The 26,621-nt window shown below is 45.5% G+C and overlaps 1 protein-coding gene across 1 annotated transcript in view; it reads right to left on the bottom strand.

Moving 5' to 3' along the window:
• Nucleotides 1-26,621, bottom strand: part of LOC138492809 (uncharacterized) — a 469,421-nt gene that overhangs the window by 270,949 nt on the left and 171,851 nt on the right. Inside the window, exons 36-40 of the mRNA XM_069620163.1 lie at nucleotides 18,098-18,490; nucleotides 14,116-14,163; nucleotides 11,390-11,523; nucleotides 7,523-7,687; nucleotides 3,092-3,247 (exon numbers count right to left, since the gene is read on the bottom strand). Coding sequence (XP_069476264.1) covers nucleotides 3,092-3,247; nucleotides 7,523-7,687; nucleotides 11,390-11,523; nucleotides 14,116-14,163; nucleotides 18,098-18,490 — 896 coding nt within the window. The remainder of the gene's footprint in view (nucleotides 1-3,091; nucleotides 3,248-7,522; nucleotides 7,688-11,389; nucleotides 11,524-14,115; nucleotides 14,164-18,097; nucleotides 18,491-26,621) is intronic.

The raw sequence follows: 26,621 nt of genomic DNA, 5'->3' as shown, positions 1-26,621 counted from the left end.
TGCTGGATACTGACATGAGTTTATCAAGTGTATTCCTGGCACTCTGCCTGCTGGATACTGACATGAGTTTATCCAGTGTATTCCTGGCACTCTGCCTGCTGGATACTGACATGTGTTTATCCAGTGTATTCCTGGCACTCTGCTGCTGGATACAGACATGTGTTTATCCAGTGTATTCCTGGCACTCTGCCTGCTGGATACTGACATGTGTTTATCCAGTGTATTCCTGGCACTCTGCTGCTGGATACAGACATGTGTTTATCCAGTGTATTCCTGGCACTCTGCCTGCTGGATACTGACATGAGTTTATCAAGTGTATTCCTGGCACTCTGCCTGCTGGATACTGACATGAGTTTATCCAGTGTATTCCTGGCACTCTGCCTGCTGGATACTGACATGTGTTTATCCAGTGTATTCCTGGCACTCTGCTGCTGGATACAGACATGTGTTTATCCAGTGTATTCCTGGCACTCTGCCTGCTGGATACTGACATGTGTTTATCCAGTGTATTCCTGGCACTCTGCTGCTGGATACAGACATGTGTTTATCCAGTGTATTCCTGGCACTCTGCTGCTGGATACAGACATGTGTTTATCCAGTGTATTCCTGGCACTCTGCCTGCTGGATACTGACATGTGTTTATCCAGTGTATTCCTGGCACTCTGCTGCTGGATACAGACATGTGTTTATCCAGTGTATTCCTGGCACTCTGCCTGCTGGATACTGACATGTGTTTATCCAGTGTATTCCTGGCACTCTGCTGCTGGATACAGACATGTGTTTATCCAGTGTATTCCTGGCACTCTGCCTGCTGGATACTGGCATGTGTTTATCCAGTGTATTCCTGGCACTCTGCCTGCTGGATACTGACATGAGTTTATCAAGTGTATTCCTGGCACTCTGCCTGCTGGATACTGACATGAGTTTATCTAGTGTATTTCATTATCTAGCACTGTTGATTATTCATTGCAGCTGAAGAGCCTAGCTTCCCCTGTATATTGATAGGCACATCCCCCGTTTTAAGGAATCCACTTACAAACCTTCAGTCTTTTCAGGCGGAACTTGTGGGGCATCACCTGGCCTCCTTAAAGCCAGCTAATGAACATATACTATGAGGCCCATAACACAGCTGATTGCACATATCGCTCTATGCATAGTGGGGAGCGGGAGTGTGGGGCATTGGTGTCTCTAGACATTTCCAAACGATGATTGAACAGTCAATGTACTTCTTGCACTTTCATTCTATATAATGTTTTTTTGAGTGATTACCCTACTGTATTGCAGCACCCTCTAAATATGAACTGGGTTGCCCTAATTGTCTTGCCATACCGTCTCCCTGCCCCATTCCCTGTCCCTCTGTCTGAAAGTCACAGCCTGGCTCTGTGCAAGATCCTGCAAACCTACCACTCAAAACCGCTAGACCTGCTCCAATCGCTGACAGATTTGGTTTGCAATTTGTACTGCAGGCTTCTTCTCTTGGAATCTTGTTAATGCTGCTTTATGGACAGCCTGACATATGGAATGCTAGTTGCCAATACCAGGCTGTCAATTGTGAAGCATGGCAACTTCTTCCCTTCATGATCAAGCTTGTCTCCTTGACTGCACACATTCTGTACATAGAACCCTTCTTATAAACACACCAGGGTTCCCTTGGTAGCGAATCACGGCCATAATCTGTTGCAATCTCCCTGGACCTAATATAATAGCAACCTCGTCTGTTTCCTCCACCCTCCCATTACTGTTTTTTCCTCCCCTCTCCATCACTATCTGAAATGTTGTCAGGCCTAGTACGATAGTCGCTTGTTTTGTTCCTCCCCTCCCTTTCTGCACCCCTCTCCCTCACCTTTTGTTTTTCTCCAGCTCTACCAGAAATGTCGTCAGGCCTAGTACGGCAGTCGCCTGTCTGTTTCCATTTCCTTCCCACTCTCCCCCTCCCTTCCTTATCTATGTCTTAGCTCTTGCACTATCTGAAATGTCGTCAGGCCAAGTATGTTAGTTAATTTCCCATCCTTACTGTTCATGGCCTGTAAGAATGTCATTTTATTTTCCCTTGTTCCCTTCCTTGCCTTGAGGCGCTTTGAAACACATGGTATAGGCACTATATAAATAAACTATCATATCATATCATATCATATCATATCATATACAAACAACTCCTGTCAGACTTTTAATCAGACTGTCATGTTAGGAAGCAGGCCAAGCACGCTCTGGTGGACTTGGCATGCCAAACACACAATGGTGTGCAGGAACCAGGCCTATCATAATGTGGAGGGGGAGGGTACAAACCATGCAAAATAAACCAGAATGAGTTGGAACGAGACAACAGACTGAGGCTTTTGGGAACCAGGCCTATCATAGTTTGGGGGTGTGGGTAGGAGCCATGCATAATAGACCACGATGAGGTGGAACGATGCAACAGACCGAGGTTTGTGGAACCCAGGCCTATCAGAGTGTGGGGGGGAATGTACAAACCATGCATAATAGAGCAAGATGAGTTGGAATGCTGCAGCAGACCGAGGCCTGTGGGGACCAGGCCTATCATAGTGTGGGGTGGGTGGGTAGGAGCCATGCATAATAAACCACACAGACTGAGGGTAAGGGGAACCAGGCCTACCATAGTGCGGGGGGGCAGGGTAGGTAGGCACCATACATAATAGACCAGGATGAGTTGGAATGATGCAACAGAGTGAGGATTGCGGGAATCATGCCTACCAGACTGTGTTCGGGGACATGAGTAAAGGAGCCATGCACATCAGAACATGATGGGTAGAAACCATTCAACAGACTGTGCTGGACCAGAACCATACCTAGAAGGCCATGCCTACCACATTGCATAGTGCATCAGAAACACAACCAGATCTCTTTCCATGCATGGGATGCTGTGGCTGGCATTGAGTGGCTCAACGATTGCACCTAAAATGCCCTTTGGGGTTGCATTGACCCCTCCACCCAATGTATAGGCATTCGGATAATTTGCATAGAAGTTTAAATGCCGAACCACGCGTAGCCGAAGGTGAGGGGAAATTGACGTAACTGATATGTACACGATAGTAACCGCATCATTTGTCGTAGCATCCAATCCACCACTCACCTGGGTATCGCTGGCCTGGGCAGGGAATGCTGGGGCTTGGTCCCATGTAATCTTGAGCGTATATTTAGCACTGTAGGATTTCTTCATGTACTTCGTGATCCGTGATTCAACATCTTGGACAAAAGGGTTGCTTTTGGAGTTCAAAGTATTATATTCCTAGTGAATTCAGACAAAACATTTGGATTCATATTAAAGTGTATATTCTGAATAGATTTTGCTTCAAAAAATCGTCAAGCTGGTCGATTGATCACCTGATAAAAGCTGCAATAAGGGCTGAGTTGATAAAGTTTATTTCGGTAGGACATAGCACACCATAAAGACACAACAGTTAGCATCACAATAGCCATAAAAACAGTAGCAAGTCAAATCATCACATAAACCTAAGAAATCAATCATGGAGAGTCAAGCCTTAATGAAGATTCCCTTAATGGTAAGGCACAATTTAAAAACGTTAAAACAGCCCAAACAATGGTTATTAAATGTATTATCAATCTAGGAAACACCGCAGGTCAGAAAGGATCACAAATCGGTATTTGTCTTTCTTAAAACGAGTTACAAGTTGAAGAATTAATAATTATATTATCAAAAGCAGAATGGCACACAATCATGTTCCCTTTTGATTCCACAATCATAGGACTTGACACACCTGCCTGACCTTTGTGTATTCCATGCGTATCATTTGTAGATATTTCTACTGAGAATGAACATTGGCCCGAAGTCAGGAAGTAGGGCCACAATCATGCTCCATGTCTCTGTCCCAGATCAGAGGGACAATCCCTTTGCACCTCAGGGGAACCTACTGCAGAGGCTTCTCCTGGGGGTTTATAGAAGAGCAAGACAGAGTCCCTGACACTCCTTGCCATGCAATCAAGAAACAACTGCCGCTGGCATAGCGAGGGCCTCTGCCGGCCCACGGTGCAGGGTGCACAATAGCCAGAGGGGACCCTAAAAGAGACCAGAGTACTAAGCTGCTTTCCCCAGTCCAATAAATGCAGGGAGCAACATGAGAAGTCGTTTCCTGCTCTGCTCTGCGCAAGCCGCACAGCCATGTGCAAAAGAGTATTTCTGGTTTGTACTTTACAGACATGGGTGAGTACTGTGACAAATGAAAAGCAAGCCCACTTCTCAATAGTTGCATGCTTACATCATTATCACAAACATATGTGTTGCATACAGCCAGGAACTAGTGTGACACTTTTCCTCATAGCCTTTCTCAAAGGAGATTTATTCCCAGAACGAGGGCGATCTACTTGCGTATTGAACAGTGTTTTATTTATTTATTTATTTATTTATAATGTTTGTAACGCCCTAAATCTCCCATAGGCCTCTAAGAGCACACAGTAACAGACAAGACGTAACTAAAACAAACTTAAATGAAAAAGGGGGAGAGGGGAACTGGACCAATGTTTGACTTAATCAGGGGCAAGATTATATACAGAGTGAGAGAATATTTTATTTTTAATCAACAATGTATTTACAATATGCAGACTGGATGCAAACAAGACCACCCAATATCATGCTGAATGACCCAAAATACATGTTTGCAGTGTCATTTGAATTGTGTTAATTATTATTATTATTATTATTATTATTATTATTATTATTATTATTATTATTATTATTATTATCATTATTGATATTCATATTAGTAGTATTTTTACTAAGCCTGGTTCTAGCTTTGGGAAGAAAAGGAGCATTTTACAAGTCATAGGGGAAAGTAAATCTGGAGAGAAGCAGATGGCAACACATCAATATAATGGAGTGGGGGCTACCAATGGAGGAGGCGGGAGGGGGCAATTTGGCACCAGGGGATCTACAAGTAACCAGGGAAAGAAATGGGAGGGGGGAATCGTCCAGTCTCAGGTTATGTGGAGAGCAAAGGGTGGGTGACCCTCGGTGTTAGGAAGAAGCAATGCCTTGAGGAGTAGGGGTATGAGCTCTGTTCTAAAAGTGGGCAGTGCTTCGGGTGTTGATGGGGAGCAGGTTCCTGAGCCTGTGGGTGTAGAGAAGGGGGCATAGAAAGGCCCCGCCTTCTAGTTCTTCTATTCCTGCATCCGTGGGTTTCAAGTCTGCACCTATTCTTGCTTCTCCTTCTGATTTATTGCATGCGTGATCTTTGTGTGTGTGTGTTTGTGTGTGCATGATGTGTTCATGTGCTTTGCGGCAGAGGGCTGCATTATAGAAGTTGGCATAACTGATGGCCCCAGCCGACATGGGTGTCTGCAGTGCAAAATACAATTCTTCAGGGGGCTTGGGTAGCCCTTTTCGGGGCTTCCAAAGGGTCCCCTTCATTTTGTGTCATGCCACTGGCAACAGCATTAAGCATAAAGAGTGAACCCCAGTGCAAAGGCAGGGAAAGGTGCCCAAGGGATGCACTAGTCGAAGCTTGTTTCTTGCATTCAAGCATTCCCTCTGCTCAGCCGATCTCCTGCCCCGCCCCCCCATCCCATACCAGACAGCCAGCAGGGAGATACTGAGCCAGTGGTTGTGCTTTGTGTTTCCCTTCATGTTCCTGGGGTTTGCAGGAACCTAACTGAACATAATACACACGTTCCATTACTCAGAAAGGGTATGCCGCTTGAGGGTTGGGAAATGGGGATCTGTGGTTAAAATTAATGGTGGGTCTCCTCCTCCATTAATTAGGGGACAAAGTTAGAAAATCTCCATGCATGACTACATCTGTACTCTCTATCACAGTTACAGCACAATACAATTCAAACGTCTTAAGCCAAAAAGTACTTAAAATCTAACAAACACCATGTGTGGCAGGCTGCCTCCCTTGTCTTTGATTCTCCACTGGGCATCCATCCCGGACGTCGTCTCTAGCTAAGGGCCAAAAGCAGCAAAGGGCAACCCCCTGTTTTGGCATAAGGGCTGGAAAAGGCACTGGGCCAGAAACCCTACTCAAGCCAGACTCTGTCGGGGCTCACCCTTTGCCACACATAGAGATCCTTCGACTCAGCGACACTTCGTCCCTGTTTTGGGCCTGATAACTGTGTATTGGTCACCTACTGCCCCATTACAGCCCAAATCAAACGTTAACCCGCTCTTTTCCAGACATCTTTCCTTCCCCCCGCCTTCCCTCGCGACTCACTCTGTATCGCGTTGATTTGCCTACAAGCTTTTTCTTCCTGGTGAATAGTTTACGCTTGTGGTAAATGTTGCCGTGTATGTGCGGCAGCCTTGAGCGGGCGCACTATGTATGGGGAGAGCGGGGGGGTTATATGGCGTAAACTGTATCTGAACGGAACTGAGCAATGTGCACTAGAAGGTGAGGGTGCCATAGAGATAGCTCTATGAGTGGGAGTGGCTAGTTCTTTTCCGGTTCCAGTGGTCCATGGCATTAGGAGGAATTAACACATGTGCAGACCTTGGGGCTCATTATAAGGTAGGTCGTTTAAGATATGCTAATACATCCAAATAGAACTGGTGTTACCGCTGATAATGGCTTCTTGGCCTAATTATGAGTTTCTGTTATTCTTTTTCAATGGGTAATGGAGGTATCACCACTGAGGGAAAGGCCACCGTTTTCTGCTGGGAATACCGCCGTGCACATGCATGCAGCTTTCCACTTTATTTATTTACAAAACCACAAGCAGGTGGCCTGTAAAACAGGTGTTAAAAGCATGATTGGCTGTTTTTCATTTTCCTCCAAACTCGAAGGGAGTCCTCCTGTTCTTTTGGGGCCTTCCTCTTAAGTGGTTTTGTCAATCTATTAGCCTCATTACCGGCAAGGCTACCTCCAAACTCGCATCTGGGTCTGGCACCCGCGGGCAATTAATGGGCTATACCGGCCCAGCCCGACCCGGTAATTGCCCTTTTGTGGGTGGCGCACCCAGTACATCCCCATTCCCATTTGAGCCCCATAGTGCTCAATGGGAATGGGGAGGGTGGTAGCACTGGTACCGTTAATAACGGTACCGGGCTACCATGTTCTACTGGCGGGTGCCGGTATGGCCACCAGGTCAAACCTTGGGGCTGCAAGGGCCCCCGCGAGCAGAACTCCTCGTATGTCGGTACGGTACCAACGGTGCTGGTAGCGGGCTCTGTTGTTGCCTGTGTCTAGTCTTCTTAAGGGCGTTTCTGTTTTTGTGGGGGATGCTTCCCCCAATGAAAGCAATCTGTGAACCAGAGTGGCATGCATGCACTGTGTGAAGGTTGTGATACATTGTCCATACAACGCTGATGTAACAGATGCCCATGACTGATGGAACTATGCAACAATGGCAAGTAAAAGATTAAACACCGCATTGCCATTCACCTATCTGTTGGAAATATCACCTGGGAGCGATTTCCCCTGCACATCCTTAAACAAAGATTGCTTCTCTTGCACCAGTCCACGTACGCTTTGTACAACAACAGTACGTAATAAGGTTAAAGATTATATTGCTGCACACCTGCCTGTGATATTTATTCATTGACAAAACCAACCTGGTAAAATGTGGTTCCAACACCTTTTGAAAAATCTGCATTATCCCAAAACACGGCCACCATTGGAACCCTGTTGTTTATGTCAAATCCACCTGGAGGGGGGTTCACATAAGGGAAGACGTCATTGGATGAGGCCGGGAAAACGATCTGTCCGTTGTCTGTGAACTGAAATATGAAGGTACGGCTTCCATTAGAAAATGCTGTGTTTCAGTTGCACAGAAGCAAAATCAATAGCATGGAATTACATGAACAGCATGGAACGACATCCACATGATGGAATGAGCATTATGGAATAGCATCAACATCATGGAATGTCATCCACAAGATGCACTAAAATGAAGTGCCTTAATTAAAATCAATAGCGTGGAACGACATCCACACGATGGAATGAGCATTATGGAATAACATCAACATCATGGAATGTCATCCACAACATGGACTAAAATGAAGAGCCTTAATTAAAATCAATAGCGTGGAACCACAACCACATGATGGAATGAGCATTATGGAATAACATCAACATCATGGAATGTCATCCACAATATGGACTAAAATGAAGAGCCTTAATTAAAATCAATAGCGTGGAACGACATCCACATGATGGAATGAGCATTATGGAATAACATCAACATCAGGGAATCTCATCCACAAGATGCACTAAAATGAAGTTCCTTAATTAAAATCAATAGCATGGAACAACATCCACACAATGTAATGAGCATTATGGAATAACATCAACATCATGGAATGTCATCCACAACATGGACAAAAATGAAGAGCCTTAATTAAAATCAATAGCGTGGAACCACAACCACATGATGGAATGAGCATTATGGAATAACATCAACATCATGGAATGTCATCCACAATATGGACTAAAATGAAGAGCCTTAATTAAAATCAATAGCGTGGAACGACATCCACATGATGGAATGAGCATTATGGAATAACATCAACATCAGGGAATGTCATCCACAACATGGACTAAAATGAAGAGCCTTAATTAAAATCAATAGCGTGGAACGACATCCACATGATGGAATGAGCAATATGGAATAACATCAACATCATGGAATGTCATCCACAATATGGACTAAAGTGAAGAGCCTTAATTTAAATCAATAGCGTGGAACGACATCCACATGATGGAATGAGAATTATGGAATAACATCAATCATGGAATGTCATCCACAACATGGACTGAAATGAAGAGCCTTAATTAAAATCAATAGCGTGGAACGACAACCACATGATGGAATGAGCATTATGGAATAACATCAACATCATGGAATGTTATCCAAAACATGAACTGAAATGAAGAGCCTTAATTAAAATCAATAGCATGGAATGACACTCACACGATGGAATGAGCATTATGGAATAACATCAACATCATGGAATGTCATCTACAATATGGACTAACTTGAAGAGCCTTAATTCAAATCAATAGTGTGGAACGACATCCACACGATGTAATGAATATTAAGGAATAACATCAATGTTATGGAATGTTATGAACAACACGGTTTAATTAAAAAAACTTAAATAAAATCAAGGACACAGAATACCATCAAGCCTATGTAATGGCATCAGCATCATGGAATGACTTTAACACAATTGAATGCACATTATGGAATAATGTCAATATCATGGAATGTCGACAATTGAATTGATTTATGCCCATCACACCAAAATACCCAGCTATGCTCTCCTTCCTTCCCAAAAGGAGAGGCTGGGATGTGCTCTACATTCATAATGTTGCTATGTCTTGAGGATATTCTGGAGTTACACATTTCCAGGTGCAACTTTGAGTTCATCACATCTGTCATTCTCATTTGGACCTTCTCTTTGCTGTGTAAGTTCCTTTTATGTTGAGCCACATCCTTTTTCTAGCTCTGAGGATTTCAATATTTTATTTTTGTGAATTTGCCAATCATTTTTTTATTCATTTTGCATCCTTCTATGATTTCAGTTCCTATGCTGCATGTAAGAGATTTTAAACCATTTATGAAGAATGCACAGCATTATTCTGCAGCCAACCACAGAGAGTTGGGAGCTAAGATCAAGGGTGTCCGGGCCGAGAACAGAAGCAAGCATGCACACCGCTCTCTTTTACCATCATCATGTCATCGCCTTCCGTCTGGAGAGATACAGGCTGCAGAAGGATTATTAACATGGAGATGTGGTCTTTTTAATGTCAGGCTTCCTGCTATTTGCTACATCAATTTTTGCCTATATTTGAATTGGATTAAGTTTTGCCACATTCTAGAGATCTCTACGCTACCAAGTACACCGTGGGATGATTGGCAGCAAAGTGACTGTTTGTTAAACTTGGAAAATAGGTCCTGTCACCTTAAGGAGTTGCAGACGCTTTCATTGAATTAAGTTAAGTTTCTGCCACATTCAAGAGAGCTTTGGAAGCTGCTGAGTTTCGTGGCTGAATGACCAAGCAGTGAAACTATTAATTAGGGAAGAAACAGACTTTCTGGGTCATGTTAGCATAAGGGCCTCTTGCTGCATTAAACCAGAGTTTGAATTAGGCCCTGTTGGAAGTTTTCAGATTCTGCTGTGTGGTATATTAGGCCATGTTTCTGAGTTTTTGTTATTTCATTTAATTGGATTGAGTTTCTGCTTTCTTTTAGAGGAGCTTTTGAGTTGCTGAGGTCGTGGGGGAAAGGAATGCAACACAGATATTAGCGAACGTTGCTAGTGTTATGTTATTTTTATTCGTTCTCAGGAAAGGTTTCGCAGGGGATATGAGCAAGATTTGAAAGAACGATGTATTTTCTTACAATAGTTGCAGGAGGCCTGGTCTGGAGTGAACAAGGCCCAGATCGAGGAACTGCCAAAATATTGAACTAGGTTGAGGTTTTACTAGCCTCTAGAGAACCTTTGGGTTTCTGAGTACGCGCTGGAGCAGTAAACTAGTGTCAAATAATAGAAGACATTATGAAGCTGTCACTTTAGTTTCTGTCCTTGGCCCAGCTGGAAGGATGCAACATGTTTCTAGATGGGACTTGCAAAAGCTGTTCCAGAATGGACCAAAACATGGTCTGGTACTGTCTGTGTTGCCCAATGTCTGAGCTCATGGGAGAGGATCTTACTGTGTCTAATGTCTTGCTGTGGGGTGCTGACTTCACTGCTCTCACTCTCTACCCAAATGGGTCATTTCGGTGGGATTGCACAGCAGAAGTTATAGGAGTTTGTACCGACCAATTAGCTTAGGCCATTTTAATTCAATATTACCTGAATGGTGCTAACCAATCAGGGTGATGTTTTTGTGCTGACTACATGATGAGGCCACTTTTAGGGGGGCTGTATTTAGATGGTCCCGTGTAATGTGCTAACCAATTGGGATTGGGTATTTTAATGTATTTTGTTCTTTATGTCTCTAATGACGAGAGCCGGTAGGAGGAGGGGGGTTTGCAATTTTGTAATGATGGCACGTATTCTAATCGTGTGGTGTTTGTCTTTAAACACTGCAACCCAATGTAAGCGGGCTGAAGGCGTTTTCAGTTTTCAGTTCTACAGGACTGGCTGACCATCCCGGCTGTGATGTTGTCTTGCAAATTGTGCACTCTTTTACTGTTTCTGTTGATTGCTTTTTGGGATTACTGTACACGTCATAAAAGCAAGTGCAACACACAACAACACATTACATTAACATCTGTAATTTGAAGAAAAAAAAACACTATCCCTTTTGCATGGTGTCAGACTCGTTGACTCTTCCGACTGACTTTTGCAACATTTTTGACTTAGCACCACATGTTTTGTTGATTCCCACTGCAACATCGCACCTGTCATTGGTTGCAGAATAATAAAAATGAAAGATATCCTGCAAGAAAGATGCAATCACTTTAGACTCACGTATAGGGAGTTGTACAGAGTACTTCCAAACTGGAATCCAATTTTGGGCGTAAATAGCCTTGACTGAAAATTCTGTATTCTCTGAACGAATTCGGTATCACCAGCACCCAGTCCATAGGGATAAAGTAGAACAGCTGCAAAAACAGAAAAGACATGTCTAGGTTTTATAAGCGGCTTTTACTTTTACTTAACTGGCCTCTGTGCAAACAAAGGAGCAATTTAACATGTGTTTAGGACATAAAGGGAGTCATTGCCTGTTCTTTCGTCTTTGAGTGACTTTAGTGTATTAGTGAGGTGTGGGGGCCTGCATTGATATCTAGGGTCCCGTCATCCCTCCAGCTGATCCGCCGTACCAAGGCTGGGGCATTCCTGATGCGGACAGTGGTGCCATGAATTCCTGTGGCATCACGCGAATTCATACCAGCATGCACATAAATCGTGGGGGGTGGGGGGATTAAGGATACATTTGGAAAGTTGTGACGTGTGTGTACATGTCACATGGAAGCCTTCGTCTTTCTGGATTCCCAGGTTACATTTTACGACCATGTGCACAACGCATCAATATTGCACAGAAGCTAGTGTGTGCATGGAATTGTACATGTACATGGTCCCCCCGTGCAATATTCAGGGCAGGGAAAAAATCACCTAAGGGTGAAAATATACTGATTGGACTCTCCTCGGGCCACACAGATGGATGTGCACATAAGAGGCAATTCTTAATTTGGCGCATCCCATGTGCCCTTCACCAGCCCCACCATTGTTGTAAGAGCCTTCCATACTGTGGCAGCTGAACCTATCCGAGGCCATGTATAATGTGAATACCCCAGGAAAGTGTAGTATATGGCCCACACATTGTAAATGCTGGAGCAGTGGTCAGAGCCACGTAAGGTAAGTGCAAACAACCACAACCTCTATTACACCATCAGGATTCAAGGTGAGCTGTTCGAGATCGATGTGACACAAACTTGACAACCTCTCAAACTTGAGCCGGACCACCTGAAGGTACGGAAGCAGCTCAAAGCTTTCTTCTTCTCCTCTGCTTTCTCTCTGCCTCCTCTGCTGACCTACCTGACCTACATGTCTGCTGTGCCGACTGGTTGCTTGGCTACCCTCAGAGTCTCACTGGGTACCAGGCTCTTTCTTGATCAGTTACCCTTGCACTGCCTCTGGGCCTAGCACACACGTAGGGGCTGTAACTGTAAACCTACTGTCCCTTGTTCTCCTTGCACTACCCAGAGCATTTTGCCCTGTTATCCCCACCCCTCTCCCTTGTACTTCCCCCTCCCTTTCCGCTCCCACTTCTCGTGCGCACACTTCCACGATCTGAATGACACAAGGCCTAGTAAGATTGTTTGTCTTGTCCTCCCTTTGTCTTCCCTCCCTTGTCTTGTTGTGCCTAGAAACACTTGTGCACAGACGCGTTATAAATGACATCATGGTATCGTACCATACCAATTGCGAGGGTGCATGGAAAGAGGTATGACCGGGAGAAAATGGTGCCAGTATTGCCGCTGTACATGCTGCTAGAAATGCATTGTCTGGGTAATGGGTCCAATTCCGGCTGCACCGTTGGAATTACTGGGCAAGCTCTGTAGGCCACATCTCCCGAGGTGTAGGAACAGACTGGAAACAGTCAAATGGTTTATGCCCAAAAAAGACCCTATAGTTTTAAGGAACCCAGTGGACCACAATGTGCTTCTTCTCGCTGCTTTGCAGGAACCATCGCTATCACAGTGCACCAGTGCACTAGGAATCCTTGTGTCGAACCCACACCCGTGGCGCCGGAACTATCAATTTTTAGGGCATTTAAGGTCAAAATTCTTGATGTGATGTAGGATCTATCAACAACCTATTGCACTGTTTACAGGTGCATCTCTATATACAAAAATAACCTGATGTGATTGGTGGAGCAACCAACGCTATGCTAATGTGCTGGGTATCAAAGGACACATCAAAGCTTGGTCAGCTCACTCTGCACACCCTCCCTCAAGTTATCCACAACACAGCTCTTCAGCATGCAAGCAACTTTCCAGGCCCTACCCCAAGGCACTAACTACTTTCCAATGTAAGGAGCTTTAACAGCTAGTCAACTAATAATTCCAAGTATATGGTCAACCTCAGAAGACCATAGCAATTAGAACATCATGAACTGTTGTTTGCTCACCCACCGCTAAGATGCATTCCCTGGGGGTAGAGTGCCCACACATTTACAATACCCTCTAGAGAGGGGGGAGGTTAACACACAAAAGCAACACCACCAAGCAGATGCTGCCTCTTTTTGTCCACTCCAAAGACTGATGCATGGCAAACCAGGCAGGAGGACGACCATCAGACACATATCCCCTGATGAGACAACAAAGCAGTGAATAACCTCACCCACATGCAGGATTCCCCTTAGTTCCTCAGCACTAGCAAAAATTGAAGATTAGGGGCAGAATTACTGACTGGGCAAGTTGACCCATTTGCTGACACCCACAGGTACACGTGGTCATCAAAGGGCCTACAAGTACACCTCCCTTTTGAATATGCCTACAGTTTCCAGAGTCATAGCTTCCTGTTTTGCAGCCATGTTGTTCTTCCTTGTCTAGGGGTCCAGAACTGGACATGTATTCCCACCACTGAGTCCCACAGCACCTGGAGGGCATTTACTAAAGCTGCTTAATGTTGATCTGACGTTTACAAAAACAGCCTAAGAACCATATCCCTCCAAACGCAAGCACAATTACCTGCTGTGGTATTAGCTGCCGACACTGTGGAAGACACGCGTGTTGTGGCTGTAAAAGAAAGCAAACAGTCATAACATGTATGTGAAAAATAGTGGCAGCAATGTTACATTAAATGTACATTCCTTTTACTTGACAAAAGCAAATGTAATGTTTTCTAAGACAATGAATTAGGCTCTACACACTGAGTGGGCATTCTGGATATTTGACCAGTGCCTCGCCCTGAGGTATGTGAGTATTTTATGCTTCTTTATGGCTTGGCTACTAAAGACGGTGGCGTCGACGTTCTTAGCATTCCCTATAGAATACTATTGATGCAGACGTCTAGATCCTTGATGCATCCATTAGTAAATGTGTCCTGCGGTACGCAGGGATTCCATTGACAACACCTAATTTGTGATCTTCTACTATGTCTATGTCGATATTTATTTCTTTCTTTGTATGTGTTTGTGTGGGTGTGTGTGTGTGTAGGGTAGGGGTACCATGGGGAGAAGTTGGGTTGCAGTATGGGAACAGAGGTGAGGGAATGGGGGAAACCCCCCAATTAAAAGAAGAAAACAAAGAATGTTGACATAGAAGAGTCAAAGTAGAAGACCACCAAGTTAATGTGGTCGATGGAATCACATAGAACGATGTCCAGTTCTCCGCCAGGGAACTCCTGATGCAGAAAAGCATGACCACTCACATGCAAAGGCACATACATTTGGCACCAACACCTAGTTTTGCCGAAACCTGGGTTTGAGCCCTGTGCAGGAACATTCCTACCGGTATCCTTAGTCATAGATAGATTGTGTGACTATGCCACTCCGTGTGAAGTCTGTTGCAGCACCAGGAGTGAACCCTAATCTATCACTCAGAGGGCAGTATGTGGATGATACGAGTTCTTGTCCATTAAAGATAGAAGAAACATGGGGCATCACACAATGACTGATTGATTGATTGATTGATTGATTGATTGATTGATTGATGTTATACAAAAGTGTTTCAAGGCACTGTCCTCCTTCACTGAATCCCAAGGACGGAATTGACTTTTTTTTAAAAAAATGTTTTTTTTCATTTGTGTTGTAGCCAATAGTGTGACTTTTCACAAACAACAAATCAACATACAGTTATTATGTTAAGAATATATATTACTACATTTATGACTAAAAGAAAAAAAATAAAAGGATACAAAACGAGAAAGGATAAAAGGAAAGCCATTTGAAAACAGATTAAAAAAGGAATAGGCAATAACCCAACCAATCATTGGTTCATATTTCAAATTTTAGAGATCTGCAATGTTATAAACCTCATAATACTCAGCAATTTCATTACTTCTATTGTTAGAAAGATTTCATGGCCCGAGGAGGCTCTTTCCCAGAAGTCCACAGTATTCAACCAAGAAGGATGTGGCACAAAACGTTCTAAGTGTGACAGTCTCAATTCCTGAATGGGCGAGTCGGAGATCAATATTTGTTGTAGGGACTGAATTACAGCTTCACCACACAGTGACCAATCCGCACCCACCAGGGACCCCCCCGTCCTGCGGTCCTAGGATTTCTCCAGTAGATATTATATTCAGGCGAAACTGCAGAAATTCTGTTCTCCATTTTGATCTGGGGAACTGCTTTAGGTAAATTGCCAATACTCCCCAGGGTTTATCCAGTTTGGAGAAACATTTGTATAACTTATAGTTTCACATTTTATCTGTTGTTGTTATCCAGTCCCTTTGAATCAAAGCCCTCTTGACACCCACTAGATTCAAAATGAGTTTACGGAGGAATGTCTTGAACAATTATCTAGAGTTTCCAAGACCAGACCTTCCAAGTTGTTCAGAAATTGGCGTTTACCTTCCAATAATATTAGTGTTAGATGTTCATACAAGGAGTGTTTGTGGGTTGTCATTATTGCCCTGTTTAGTGATAACAACTTCTAGTCCAAGCTAGATTGAAGAGATCTTAACCCCAGTGTGTAGCAGAGAGTAGCAATTGGGAAAGATTGAGGGACCTGTAGCACCTTCTCCCATATCATTCCCTCAAGTCTATCCCAGTTTAGCCTCCAGATGTGAGACTTGACATCCATCCCGTATAATGAGGCAGGGATCACTTTACAAATATTAATTAAGGGGAGGATGGAGACTGTACAATAGTCGGTCTGCAGCTTCCTCATCTGACAACTCAATTAATCTCTTTTACCTCCCAGACCCCCCTCCACGAATAGAATGCTGGGATAAGATATCATTTTAAATCCCAGTTACACAGCCTCCTTACAAAGAACCACATCTTGGCCCGGGAGAGGCCATTTATAGCAGGTTGATTCATTTGCGGGGTTGCTAAATCTAATAATGTTGCATCTTAACAGGTTGATGAGGATATTTTTTGCTTCCGCATCGGTCGCAAGGGCGGTGAGCAGTCGCTGGATGCCCCACGGAGTGTGATCTAAAAGCAAAATGTCGTCTGCGTGGGCGATCCTTCTTACTTTTATCCTCCCTGACCTTAGGACTAGCAAAGGCATGATCTTTCATTGCCAAATAGAGGTTGAAGTTACAGGGGGCTAGAATGCACCCCAGGCTCACACCTCTCTCAGTAACTATTGGACTACTCAGATGTCCCTGTTCATCCAGCCTGCTTTGAAGTTTCTAATTTTCTTGGCAAATGGACTATTATAGATAACAAGTCAGGGGAAGACTGTAAGCACTTTAAGGATAATGGGAGATTTCCTGAAAGGGGGCTTCCTGCAGGAGGATGACAGGGCAGAGCCCAGAAGGGATGTGTAGCTTGTCTTATGGGAAATTGTGTCTGTTGTGTAGTGGTGCTGCTGGTTCAAAGGTAACATTGGTATATTAAAACACGACAAGAAAGCCAGTGATGCATTTTTGTAAATGTTATCAATAAATCTGTCCCTAACCACTGCAGACCACACAATCTGTTGACTTCAGTGTCTGGCACAGTGCAGTGTGGTAGACAGACTACTAGTGACAACCCTGTTCAATGTCTATGTGTTTCAGTAGTCCAACACCCACACCATTGTTGCCGAGTGGTCTTGGATGCACAAGAGCCGGCCTGTTTTGCAGTGTTTGGATGCTTTGCTGAGTATGTTATTAGCACTTTACCCTGCAAACACACCACAGTGAGTTCAGCAAACTCTTCCAAATCCGCAATCTCTTTCCCCCTCTCCAAAACTCCGCTCTCCACTCTTTCTCAGTCCACAGAAATTAGGCCCCTCTATATTGCTCATCATTAAGCGCTCCATATCCCCACACCCAGAGCTAATATACATGTATGACCCCTCTTTTTCTCACCCTTCTCTTTCTCTGAAACCCGCACGTTCACCCTCTACAGCATCATCAATGATCCCACTTCCCATTGGCGGTGGGAATTTATTTTTGTTTTGTTAACTGTCAGCTCTGCAAATCCCCAAAACTCTCCAAATTCACGACTCTCCAACTGCAACTTGAGAGGTTTTATTTAATCAAATGTTATGTTATTAAATCATGGATGTATAGCTATATTTTAGTGCAGTTACAAATGAATCCAGTTTTGTCCTGAAATGTTTAATTGTTTACAATAATTGACCCTGTTTGAAGAAAAATCTTTTGGGTGATGCTTCTTTGCAGAACTGCATCAACTTTGCACGTTAGATCAAATTAAACTTGCCTACATTTCCCCTGTTTGACTCAGTTTATTCAAGGTCCCTCCAAACTCCAGATTGACCACCAGTCCAGGGCCTCACAAGTCCTGTAGCCTCACTTATCTGACTCCCTCCATGGCAGGGGCTTGGATAAGGGATTCGATCCTTCAAGCCACAATCTCTGTAGCCATGTTTCAATGGGTGCTACGAGGCCGCTCTGCCTTAATCGATCACACACCATTGAATGCCATTGCATGCACTACAAAGCATCTTGCATGCCTACACATACAAAATAATATTGAAAACTCATTAACATGTAATTTACAGCAATTGAAAGGAAATTGAAACCACATTGAAGGTTATTTCTCAGACTTACTTGTGATATTACTTCCTGCTGCAGTGTTTGTTGATGGTGTGGAGGAACTTCCAGGTGCCACAGATGACGTGTTGGGAGGAAGAAGGGTCACACTGACTGCAGTGGTGTTCACTTGTGGTGAGGGTAGTTGTGCAGTTGATGTACGGTGCTCTGTTACTCTCAAGCTGGTGACACCAGATGGTAAGGATGTTGCTATTTCAGGACTGCTGCCATTGGTTACCCCCAAGCTGCTGACTGGGGGTCCTGAGGTTGTAGCTGATTCACTGGTGCTACCCTCCGCAATTGGAGAGCTACCGCTACGTGTCGCTGAGGTTGTTTCCATGGTCACGGGGGAGCCTGCAGTTCCCGCTGTGACAGTGGACTGTGTTGAATTTGTGGCGACTGTATTTCTTGCTGTTGGTAAATTGGAGAGTAGATTAATTAATATTCACATGCTGACATTTTAACGGCTGCTCATCTAACAAGCTCTAATGTTCAGCAGTTGCCAAAAAGATACAGCAGAAGTACACATAATCTCCTCTAATATGTGTTGTACTGACATAACCTCACTAACAAACCTATAATAAACTTAGAATCCTTGGTTGATTGTTTAAAAAAGAAAAATCAATTAACAATGTGAGGTATTAGTCGTGGAAATACCTAATGGTAGGATCAAAAAAGCACTCTTCATTTTTGCTCCAGTTTGTAGACAAGGCAGTAAATGGTCCTCTGCCCAAGTTAAGACCTTTGTGAAGCCAAGGTCCCTAATACGGTTGGCTGTCTAATTACTGGCAGGGTCGGCCCACCAACGAGGTTACTGTTGCCTTTAGCACCCCTGACTATAAGATGTGTGTGCTACCGCTTTTGAAAAGGAAGAAACAACATGGTGACAAACACTTAAAGGGGGCGTCATCTGAAAGGAGCAGGTTCGCTAAGCTGTGTTTCTTTTTCTCATGGTTTAAAATTTTCAAAAGCCTGTAGAATCGATGTCTTATTATAAAAGGTGCTAATGGCAAGAACGGGTCCTTGGTGTTTGGAATTGCGCTCCTCTGACTTCCCCAGAAGGTATTATATTCAGGCGAAACCTCCGAAATTCTGTTCTCCATTTTGAATTGGGGAACTGCTTTAGTTAAATTGACAATACTCCCCGGGGTTTTTGCAGTTTAGAGAAACATTTCTGTAACTTTTAGTTTCGCATTTTATCTATTGATGTTATCCAGTCCCTATGAATCAAAGCCCTCTTGACACCCACTGGATTAACCATGAGATCGGAGGAATGTCTTGAACAATTATCTAGAGTTTCCAAGACCAAACCTTCCAAGTTGTTCAGAAATTGGTTTTACCTTCCAATAACATTAATTTTAGATCTTCATACAAGGAGTGTTTGTGAATTGTCATTACTGCCCTGTTTAGTGATAACAACTTCCAGTCCAGGCTGGATTCAAGAGATTTTAACCCCAGTTTGTAGCAGAGGGTAGCAATTGGGAAAGATTGAGGGAGCTGTAGCACTTTCTCCCACATCATTCCCTCAAGTCTATCTCAGTTGAGCCTCCAGGTGTGAGACTTGACATCCATCCCGTATAAAAAGGCCGGGATCACTTTATAAATATTAATGAAGGGAAGGATGGAGACTGTACAAATAGTGGTCAGCAGCTTCCTCATCTGACAACTCAATGAATCTCTTTTACCTCCCAGACCCCGCTCCACGAATAGAATGCTGGGATAAGACATCATTTTAAACTCCAGGTACATAGCCTCCTTACAAAGAACCACATCTTGGCCCGGGAGAGGCCACTTACAGCAGGGGTTGCTAAATCTAATAATGTTGGATCTTAACGGGTTGATGAGGAGATTTCTTGATTCCGCATCGGTCCCAAGGGCGGTGAGCAGCCGCTGGATGCCCCGCGGAGTGTGATCTAAAAGCAAAATGTCATCTGCGTGGGCGATCCTTCTTACTTTTATCCTCCCTGACCTTAGGACTAGCAAAGGCATGATCTTTCAGTGCCAAATAGAGCTTGAAGAGGCAGGGGACTAGAATGCACCCCTGACTCACTCCTCTATCAGCATCTCTTGGACTACTCAGATGTCACTTTTCATGCAGCCTGATTTGAATTTCCGAGTTTGTTTGCAAATGGACTACTATAGATAACAAGTCAGGGGAAGACTGTATGCACTTTAAGGAAAATGGGAGATTTCCTGAAAGGGGGCTTCCTGCAGGAGGATGACAGGGCAGAGAAGAACCATCTTAGGTTTAACATGTAACTGACATTTTCACAGTTCTATACGTCTTGCACAATGCCTGCAGAAGGCCAGGAGAGCTTCATAAGAGGTGCCCAGAAGGGATGTGTAGCCTGTCCTATGGGACATTGTGTCTGTTGTGTAGTGGTGCTGCTGGTTCAAAGGTAACATTGGTATTTTAAAACATGACAAGAGAGCCAGTAATGTATGTTTGTAAATGTTATCAAAAAATGTGTCCCTAATCATTGCAGACCACACAATCTGTTGACTTCAGTGTCTGGCACAGTGCAGTGTGGTAGACAGACTACTAGTGACAACCCTTTTTAATATCTATGCGTTTCAGTAGTCCAACACCCATAACATTGTTGGCGAGTGGTCTTGGACGCACAAGAGCCGGCCTGTTTTGCAGTGTTTGGATGCTTTGCTGAGTATAATTTCAGCACTTTACACTGCAAACGCACCACAGCGAGTTCAGCAAACTCTTCCAAATTCGCAATCTCTTTCCCTTTCTCCAAAACTCCGCTCTCTACCCATTGCCAGTCCACAGAAATAAGGTCCCTCTATTTTGTTCTATATCAAGCACTCCATGTCCCCACACCCAGAGCTAATATACATGTATGCCCCCTATTTTTCTCCCCCCTCTCTTTCTCTTAAACCCACACGTTCACCCTCTCCATCATCATCAATGATCCCACTTCCCATTGGCGGTGGGAATTTATTTTTGTTTTGTTTGCTGCCAGCTCTGTAAATCCCCCCAAAAACTCATCAAATCCACTGACTCTCCAACTGCAACTTGAGAGGTTTTATTTATTCAAATGTTATGTTTTTAAATCATAGATGTATTGCTATATTTTAGTACAGTTACAAGTGAATCCAGTTTTGTCCTGAATTGCTGAACTGGATCAGATTTGCACATTAGATCAAATTAAACTTTCCTACATACGCCACCAGGGGGTGCACGGATAGCAGTCGCATGAACGCGCTGCTCCGTTGCCCAGGCCAACTTGAGTGGTATTGCCCCCCACTCATGGCCTCCTAGATAAGGAGCAGACCCCCCCTGGTGCAGGTTTGAGGAGGCACGCTCCGCCAAGCGAAAACCTGAAGAAAATCGCACCGGTCAAGCAGTAGATTCAGCCCTGTCCCTCCCTCGCCTTCTGGCGTGCAACGAAATGAAGAGGAGGAGCGGGGGAACGACACCGGAGCCTCGGCAGCTTCGGTGCAGATAAGGACACTGAGGGGGCCACCCGACTCCCATGGCCCCTCCAGTCCTTGAGGTGAGGGGGTGAGTCGGGTTTCGCAGCGCTGGCTGTCGGTGGGGCTTCACCCCTCCCTCATCAGTGTTGTGAGTGGGGGTGAACTGGAGGCCCTGAGGAACACGGTGGGGCTCACCAGAGTCCCTGCAGGATTGTGGCAACGAGGACACCCGGCCTCTCAGCTTGGGATGGCAACTGGGCCCCCTGTGGCTGGAGGGCAGACACGGCCCGGAATTGAGAGATAACCTGGGCCATGCGGTGGAAAGTGATTACATGAAGAAGGGACAGAGGACCAAAGAGGCTCCAGTAGGAAGGTGCCCAGGGAAGGTGCAGTGAGGCAGCGATGCACATCCGCAGGGGTCATTTTCCTTCCTTCCTTCCTGGTGGTGGAGGATGAGAGTGTGAGGCACTACTGACCAGAGGGGACTACCAGGGGCAGGATCCAGAGGTGAGGAGGGTGCCAGTTACCCAGACCAAACACCCTGAAGGTGTGGGCCCCCAAATAAAGGGGCATATGCCTGCCTGAGGGAGTGTGTGATCAAGGTGGGGAGAGCAGTCCGGAGGGGCCAGGGGGACCATGGTGCAATGGTGGGGGCCTACAGGAGGATTTCCCGAGGCAATAGTCAGACCCAGTTACGATTTTGGAGGGAAGGACGGTGGTGCAGTCCCCCCGGACCACGCAGGTGACCCCAAATTGGACTGAGAGATGAGGTGCATCACAGGAGGTGTGGGCCCCCAGTTCTGGGGTTTGTGCCCACCTCCCGGACTCATCTGGGGGCGGAAGTGGACCCAGCGGCATACTGGCAGCTAGAGGTTGGTGAAGGAAGTGTGGGCCCCCAAGAACGGGCTGTGTGCTTGCCTCACCCCCAGAACATAGGCCCTGACTCCCCCCAGTTGGGTGGCAGAGTGGAACACTCCTCTTGGGCGACCTAAATGCTGGCGGTTCTTCATGGAGGAGATCCTGTTGAAGGGGAAGGGCCCGGAGAGACTGTACCCTCAGGCAGAGTGTGAGAAGAAGTGAGACCTCACCGGAACATCACAACCAGGACCAAGATTTAATGGAGGCCAGAACAAAGCTGGTCGGATTCGTGTACGGAGGGAGGCGGTATCCTACGGCTTCTGCGGGACCGTGAAAGATGTGAAACGATGTACGCTCCCAATCATGGTCAAGGGAGATTTTTGGAGAGAACCCGGGAAAAAAATAATGAAGGCGGGGCATTTCATATTGGGAGGAGACTTCAATGTCCGGAGGGATATCAGCTTAGACCGGTAGTCTGGGTGCCCATTGGAGCAGGAACGCCAAAATCAGGCGGGCAGGGACATGGGTATGTTGATGGAGCTCTAAGGAATGCGGGGTATATGGCGGTACTTCCACCCACAGGACAGGGGGTTCACCTTCTACTGAGCCCCTCATGGAACTTTGATGAGAATAGGCTACCTTTATATATCCAGGGACCTATGGGAATCCGCACGGGGGTCAGTAATCCATCCCATTCGTTGGTCTGACCACGACATGGTATCGGTTGATATTGGATGGGTTGGACCATATCCCAGAGGCTGAAAGTGGAGGTGTAGCAAGTCCCTATGGAAAGATCCATGTTTTAGGGAAGAGATGGAGACGGGTATTAAAGAGTTTTTTTTAACTGAACGACACAGGGGAGGTATGTAAGTACATTGTCTGGGATGCGGCAAAGGCTACATGGAGTGGGACACTGAATAGCGAAGGGACTCTCAGAAAGAGGAAACATACTCTTATGGAAAGAAGAGGGACAAAATAAGGGTCTTAGAGGAGCTAGCGCAGAGTTATACAGAGGGTATGGGGGACCTTAAACAAGAGGCAAGAGGAGTGAGGCAAGAACTGAGAATCCTAGAGGAAGGGAAGATAGTTTGCAACCTACAATTCTTGAAACAGATGTTTTGTGAGAAAGGGGATATGGCGCATGCCTCCTGGCAGCCAGGCTAAGGGGTCAGCAGGTCGGGAGGTCAGTTGCGGAGGCAATTGGAAAGGGAGACCCTTGAGAGATCGGAGGAAGGGATCCAGGAGGCGTTTGCAGTTTTTTATGAGGACCTGTACAGGAGGGAAGGGACAGCGGTCGGTGAGCAGTTTGGGAGCTACGTAGCAGAATCTAGTCTCCCCCAGCTTACGAAACTCGAATCAGAATGCCTTGAAGCCCCAATCACTGACGATGAAATTAAGACAGCTATTGGGTGGTTGAAGTTGGGTAAAGCTCCGGGGGAGGACGGCTGCAAGCCAGAGTTTTATAAGTCCTTCCTGTCGGCCCTACTACCCTTCCTAACAATATTGTTTAATGATATTCTGACTACGGGGAAAGCACCAGACTCTTTTACACAGGCTCTAATCACGGTAATAATGAAAGATGGAAGGGACCCTAATGCGTGTGGTTCATATCGTCCGATTTCCTTGATAAATATAGATGCAAATATTTCCGCCAGGGTACTAGCTGCAAGGCTTGAGGGACATTTGCCGAGAATGGTCCATTCAGACCAGGTGGGGTTTGTGAATGGGAGGCAAGGGACCGACACTATGAGGAAGACACTGCACTTGATTTACGAGGTGCATGGCTGGGAGATAGACCCTACACTTCTTTCCGGAGATGCCAAGAAGACCCTTGACAGGGTGGAGTGTGGTTTCTTGGAGGCGGTGCTAATCAAGTTTGGGGTCGGTAAAGGACTCATAAGGGGTATTATGGTGCTCTACTCCTCCCCCAGGGCATGTGTCGCTGTAAATGGGGCATACTCCCGATGGATTAATTTGGAAAGAGGGACAAGGCAGGGATGCCCGCTCTCCCTGACTCTATTTGGGCTATAATTGGAACCACTGGCCAACAGGTTGAGGAAGGATGATAAAAGCGGGGAAGGCTGGGCGAGCAGCTGTATAAGGTTGGGTTATATGCGGATGACATGCTCTTCCACCTGGTCAACCCATTGACAGTGGTCCCGGCAGCGGTGGAACTGATAGAGGAGGATGTGCTACTTGGCAGGCTTTAAAATGAATACTGGCAAGTCTGTACTGTTTCCCCTGGGTAGAGGTAAGGACAATGATTTTGGATGCTTTATCCCACTGGGCAAGAAGGTTAACATAGGGTCTTTGAGGTGTCTTGTTATCAATGTCACAAGAAAGCTGGAGGGTTTGTATGAAGCCAACTTCCCCCCCTCTAATGACTACCCGGGAGAAAGACCTGGGGATATGGAAGGGACTGACCATCTCCTGGATGGGACGGTTGAATGCGATCAAGATGGTAGTTCTCCCGAAGATTGTGTGTTTGTTCCAGATGCTGCCCATTCAGATTCCCGACCAATACTTTAGGGTGACAAACGGGACTCTTTTACAGTTTCTGTGGCAGGGAAAGAAACCCAGAGTCTCTAGTGATGTTTTGAGTCTTTCTAAGGAAAGTGGGGGTGTAGGGCTCCCGGATAGATATCCATACTATAAGGCCGCCCAGTTGAGAGTGTTGTTTCCACATTTTAGGGGACAGAGGGACCTACAATGGGTGGGACTTGACAACTATTATTTAAGACCCGCTATGGTGGGTGAGTGGCTATGGGTGTCTAGGGCAAGGTTTCTGCAAAGGATACTAAAGCATCCTATCCTGGGCACTATCTGGAACATTTGGTGACTGGGTAAAATGATGTCCGGGGTAACATCATGGGCCGCACCCTTAGGCCATCTTTGGGTGCCAGGAGTCTGGGACGAGTTCCCGGATCCCTCCAGATTCCAGGCATGGTATGAGGTGGGTCTGGAAAGGATCGGGCAAATTTGGAAGGATGGGAGATTTGTTACAGTTGTGGAATTGGAGGAGGCCGTTGGGATAGGTACACTCTCCCCCTTTTCGTATTTGCAACTGAAGGGGGTCTTAACTAAGGAGGCTTGGAAAAGTAAGATATAGAGAGGGCTCACCCCCTTTGAAAAACTATTGGATACACTAACCAAGTCCAAAGGAGTGATTGGGATGATGTACAGGGCCTTGATAGATACGAGATAGGGGTCGGTGGATGGGTTGAGGAAGAAATGGGAAAGGGACATGGGGATGGAAAAAGACCCCGAATTATGGCTAAGGATGTGTCGGGGGGCCTTCAAGACCTCTATCTCCTGCCAATATAAATTGCACGTTGTAAAGCTGTTACACAGACGGCAATATGATCCGGTTAGGCTGTAAAGAATGTATCAAGATGTGAGTCCGCTGTGTTGGCATAAATGTGGAATGGGAGCCGAGTACTGGCACATGTGGTGGGGATGCCGGGAGGTCGAGTCCTATTGTGATTAAGTTCTGAGCTGGATCAGGGATCTGGATGGGGTACAAAGAGTGAAGGCGCCCATGCTGGTCCTTTTTGGGATGGAAGAAAGGGAGGGAGAACATGTTCGGGTGGCACGTATGGTACACAGCCTTCTCCTTGTGGGCAAGGCATGCTTGGCAACACGTTGGAAAAGATTTCAGCTGCCAGGGAAAAGGGAATGGATTAACGTAGCCTGAAATATATATGTGATTGAGCGGATAACAGCGGCCCTCCCTGGGAACGGTGGAGTGATGGAGGCTGAATGGTCAGACTTTTGCTCGGCAGGCATACAAGAAGTTGTTTGAGTGGAAATTGACCTGGGGTTGGGGAGGAGGTTGACCCCAGGAATTTGGAAGAAACCCAACTGGAATTGAAACTGATATATGACTTTTCCCGAAAGGAATGTGAGAGCAGCATAATAGGGGACATAGAATGGAAGATAGGTCGGATCAAGTAAAGGAGGGAGGGACAGGGAGGGGTTTTGGGGTATAGGAGGGGAAAAGGGGAGGGAGGGGTGTTGGGTCAACAGCAGTTAGTGGGATTGTTAAGATGCTACCGCTGAGATGTTGGTAACGTGGTGATCTGTAATGTGGCTGTGTAGCCTGGTTTCTGTTATGCTTAAGAAAATGTTAATAAAGGAGCACTTTAAAAAAAAACTTGCCTATATTTCCCCTGGTTGATTTTTGTGAAAAAGACAAGGTCCTTCCAAAACTCCATATTGGCCATCAGTGCAGGGCCTCACAAGTCCTCCAGCCTCA

This window comes from Ambystoma mexicanum, chromosome 10 (genome assembly GCF_040938575.1).
Source record: "Ambystoma mexicanum isolate Mex_15411 chromosome 10, UKY_AmexF1_1, whole genome shotgun sequence".
Lineage (NCBI taxonomy): Eukaryota > Metazoa > Chordata > Amphibia > Caudata > Ambystomatidae > Ambystoma > Ambystoma mexicanum.
This window is presented reverse-complemented; position numbering and strand designations above follow the sequence as displayed.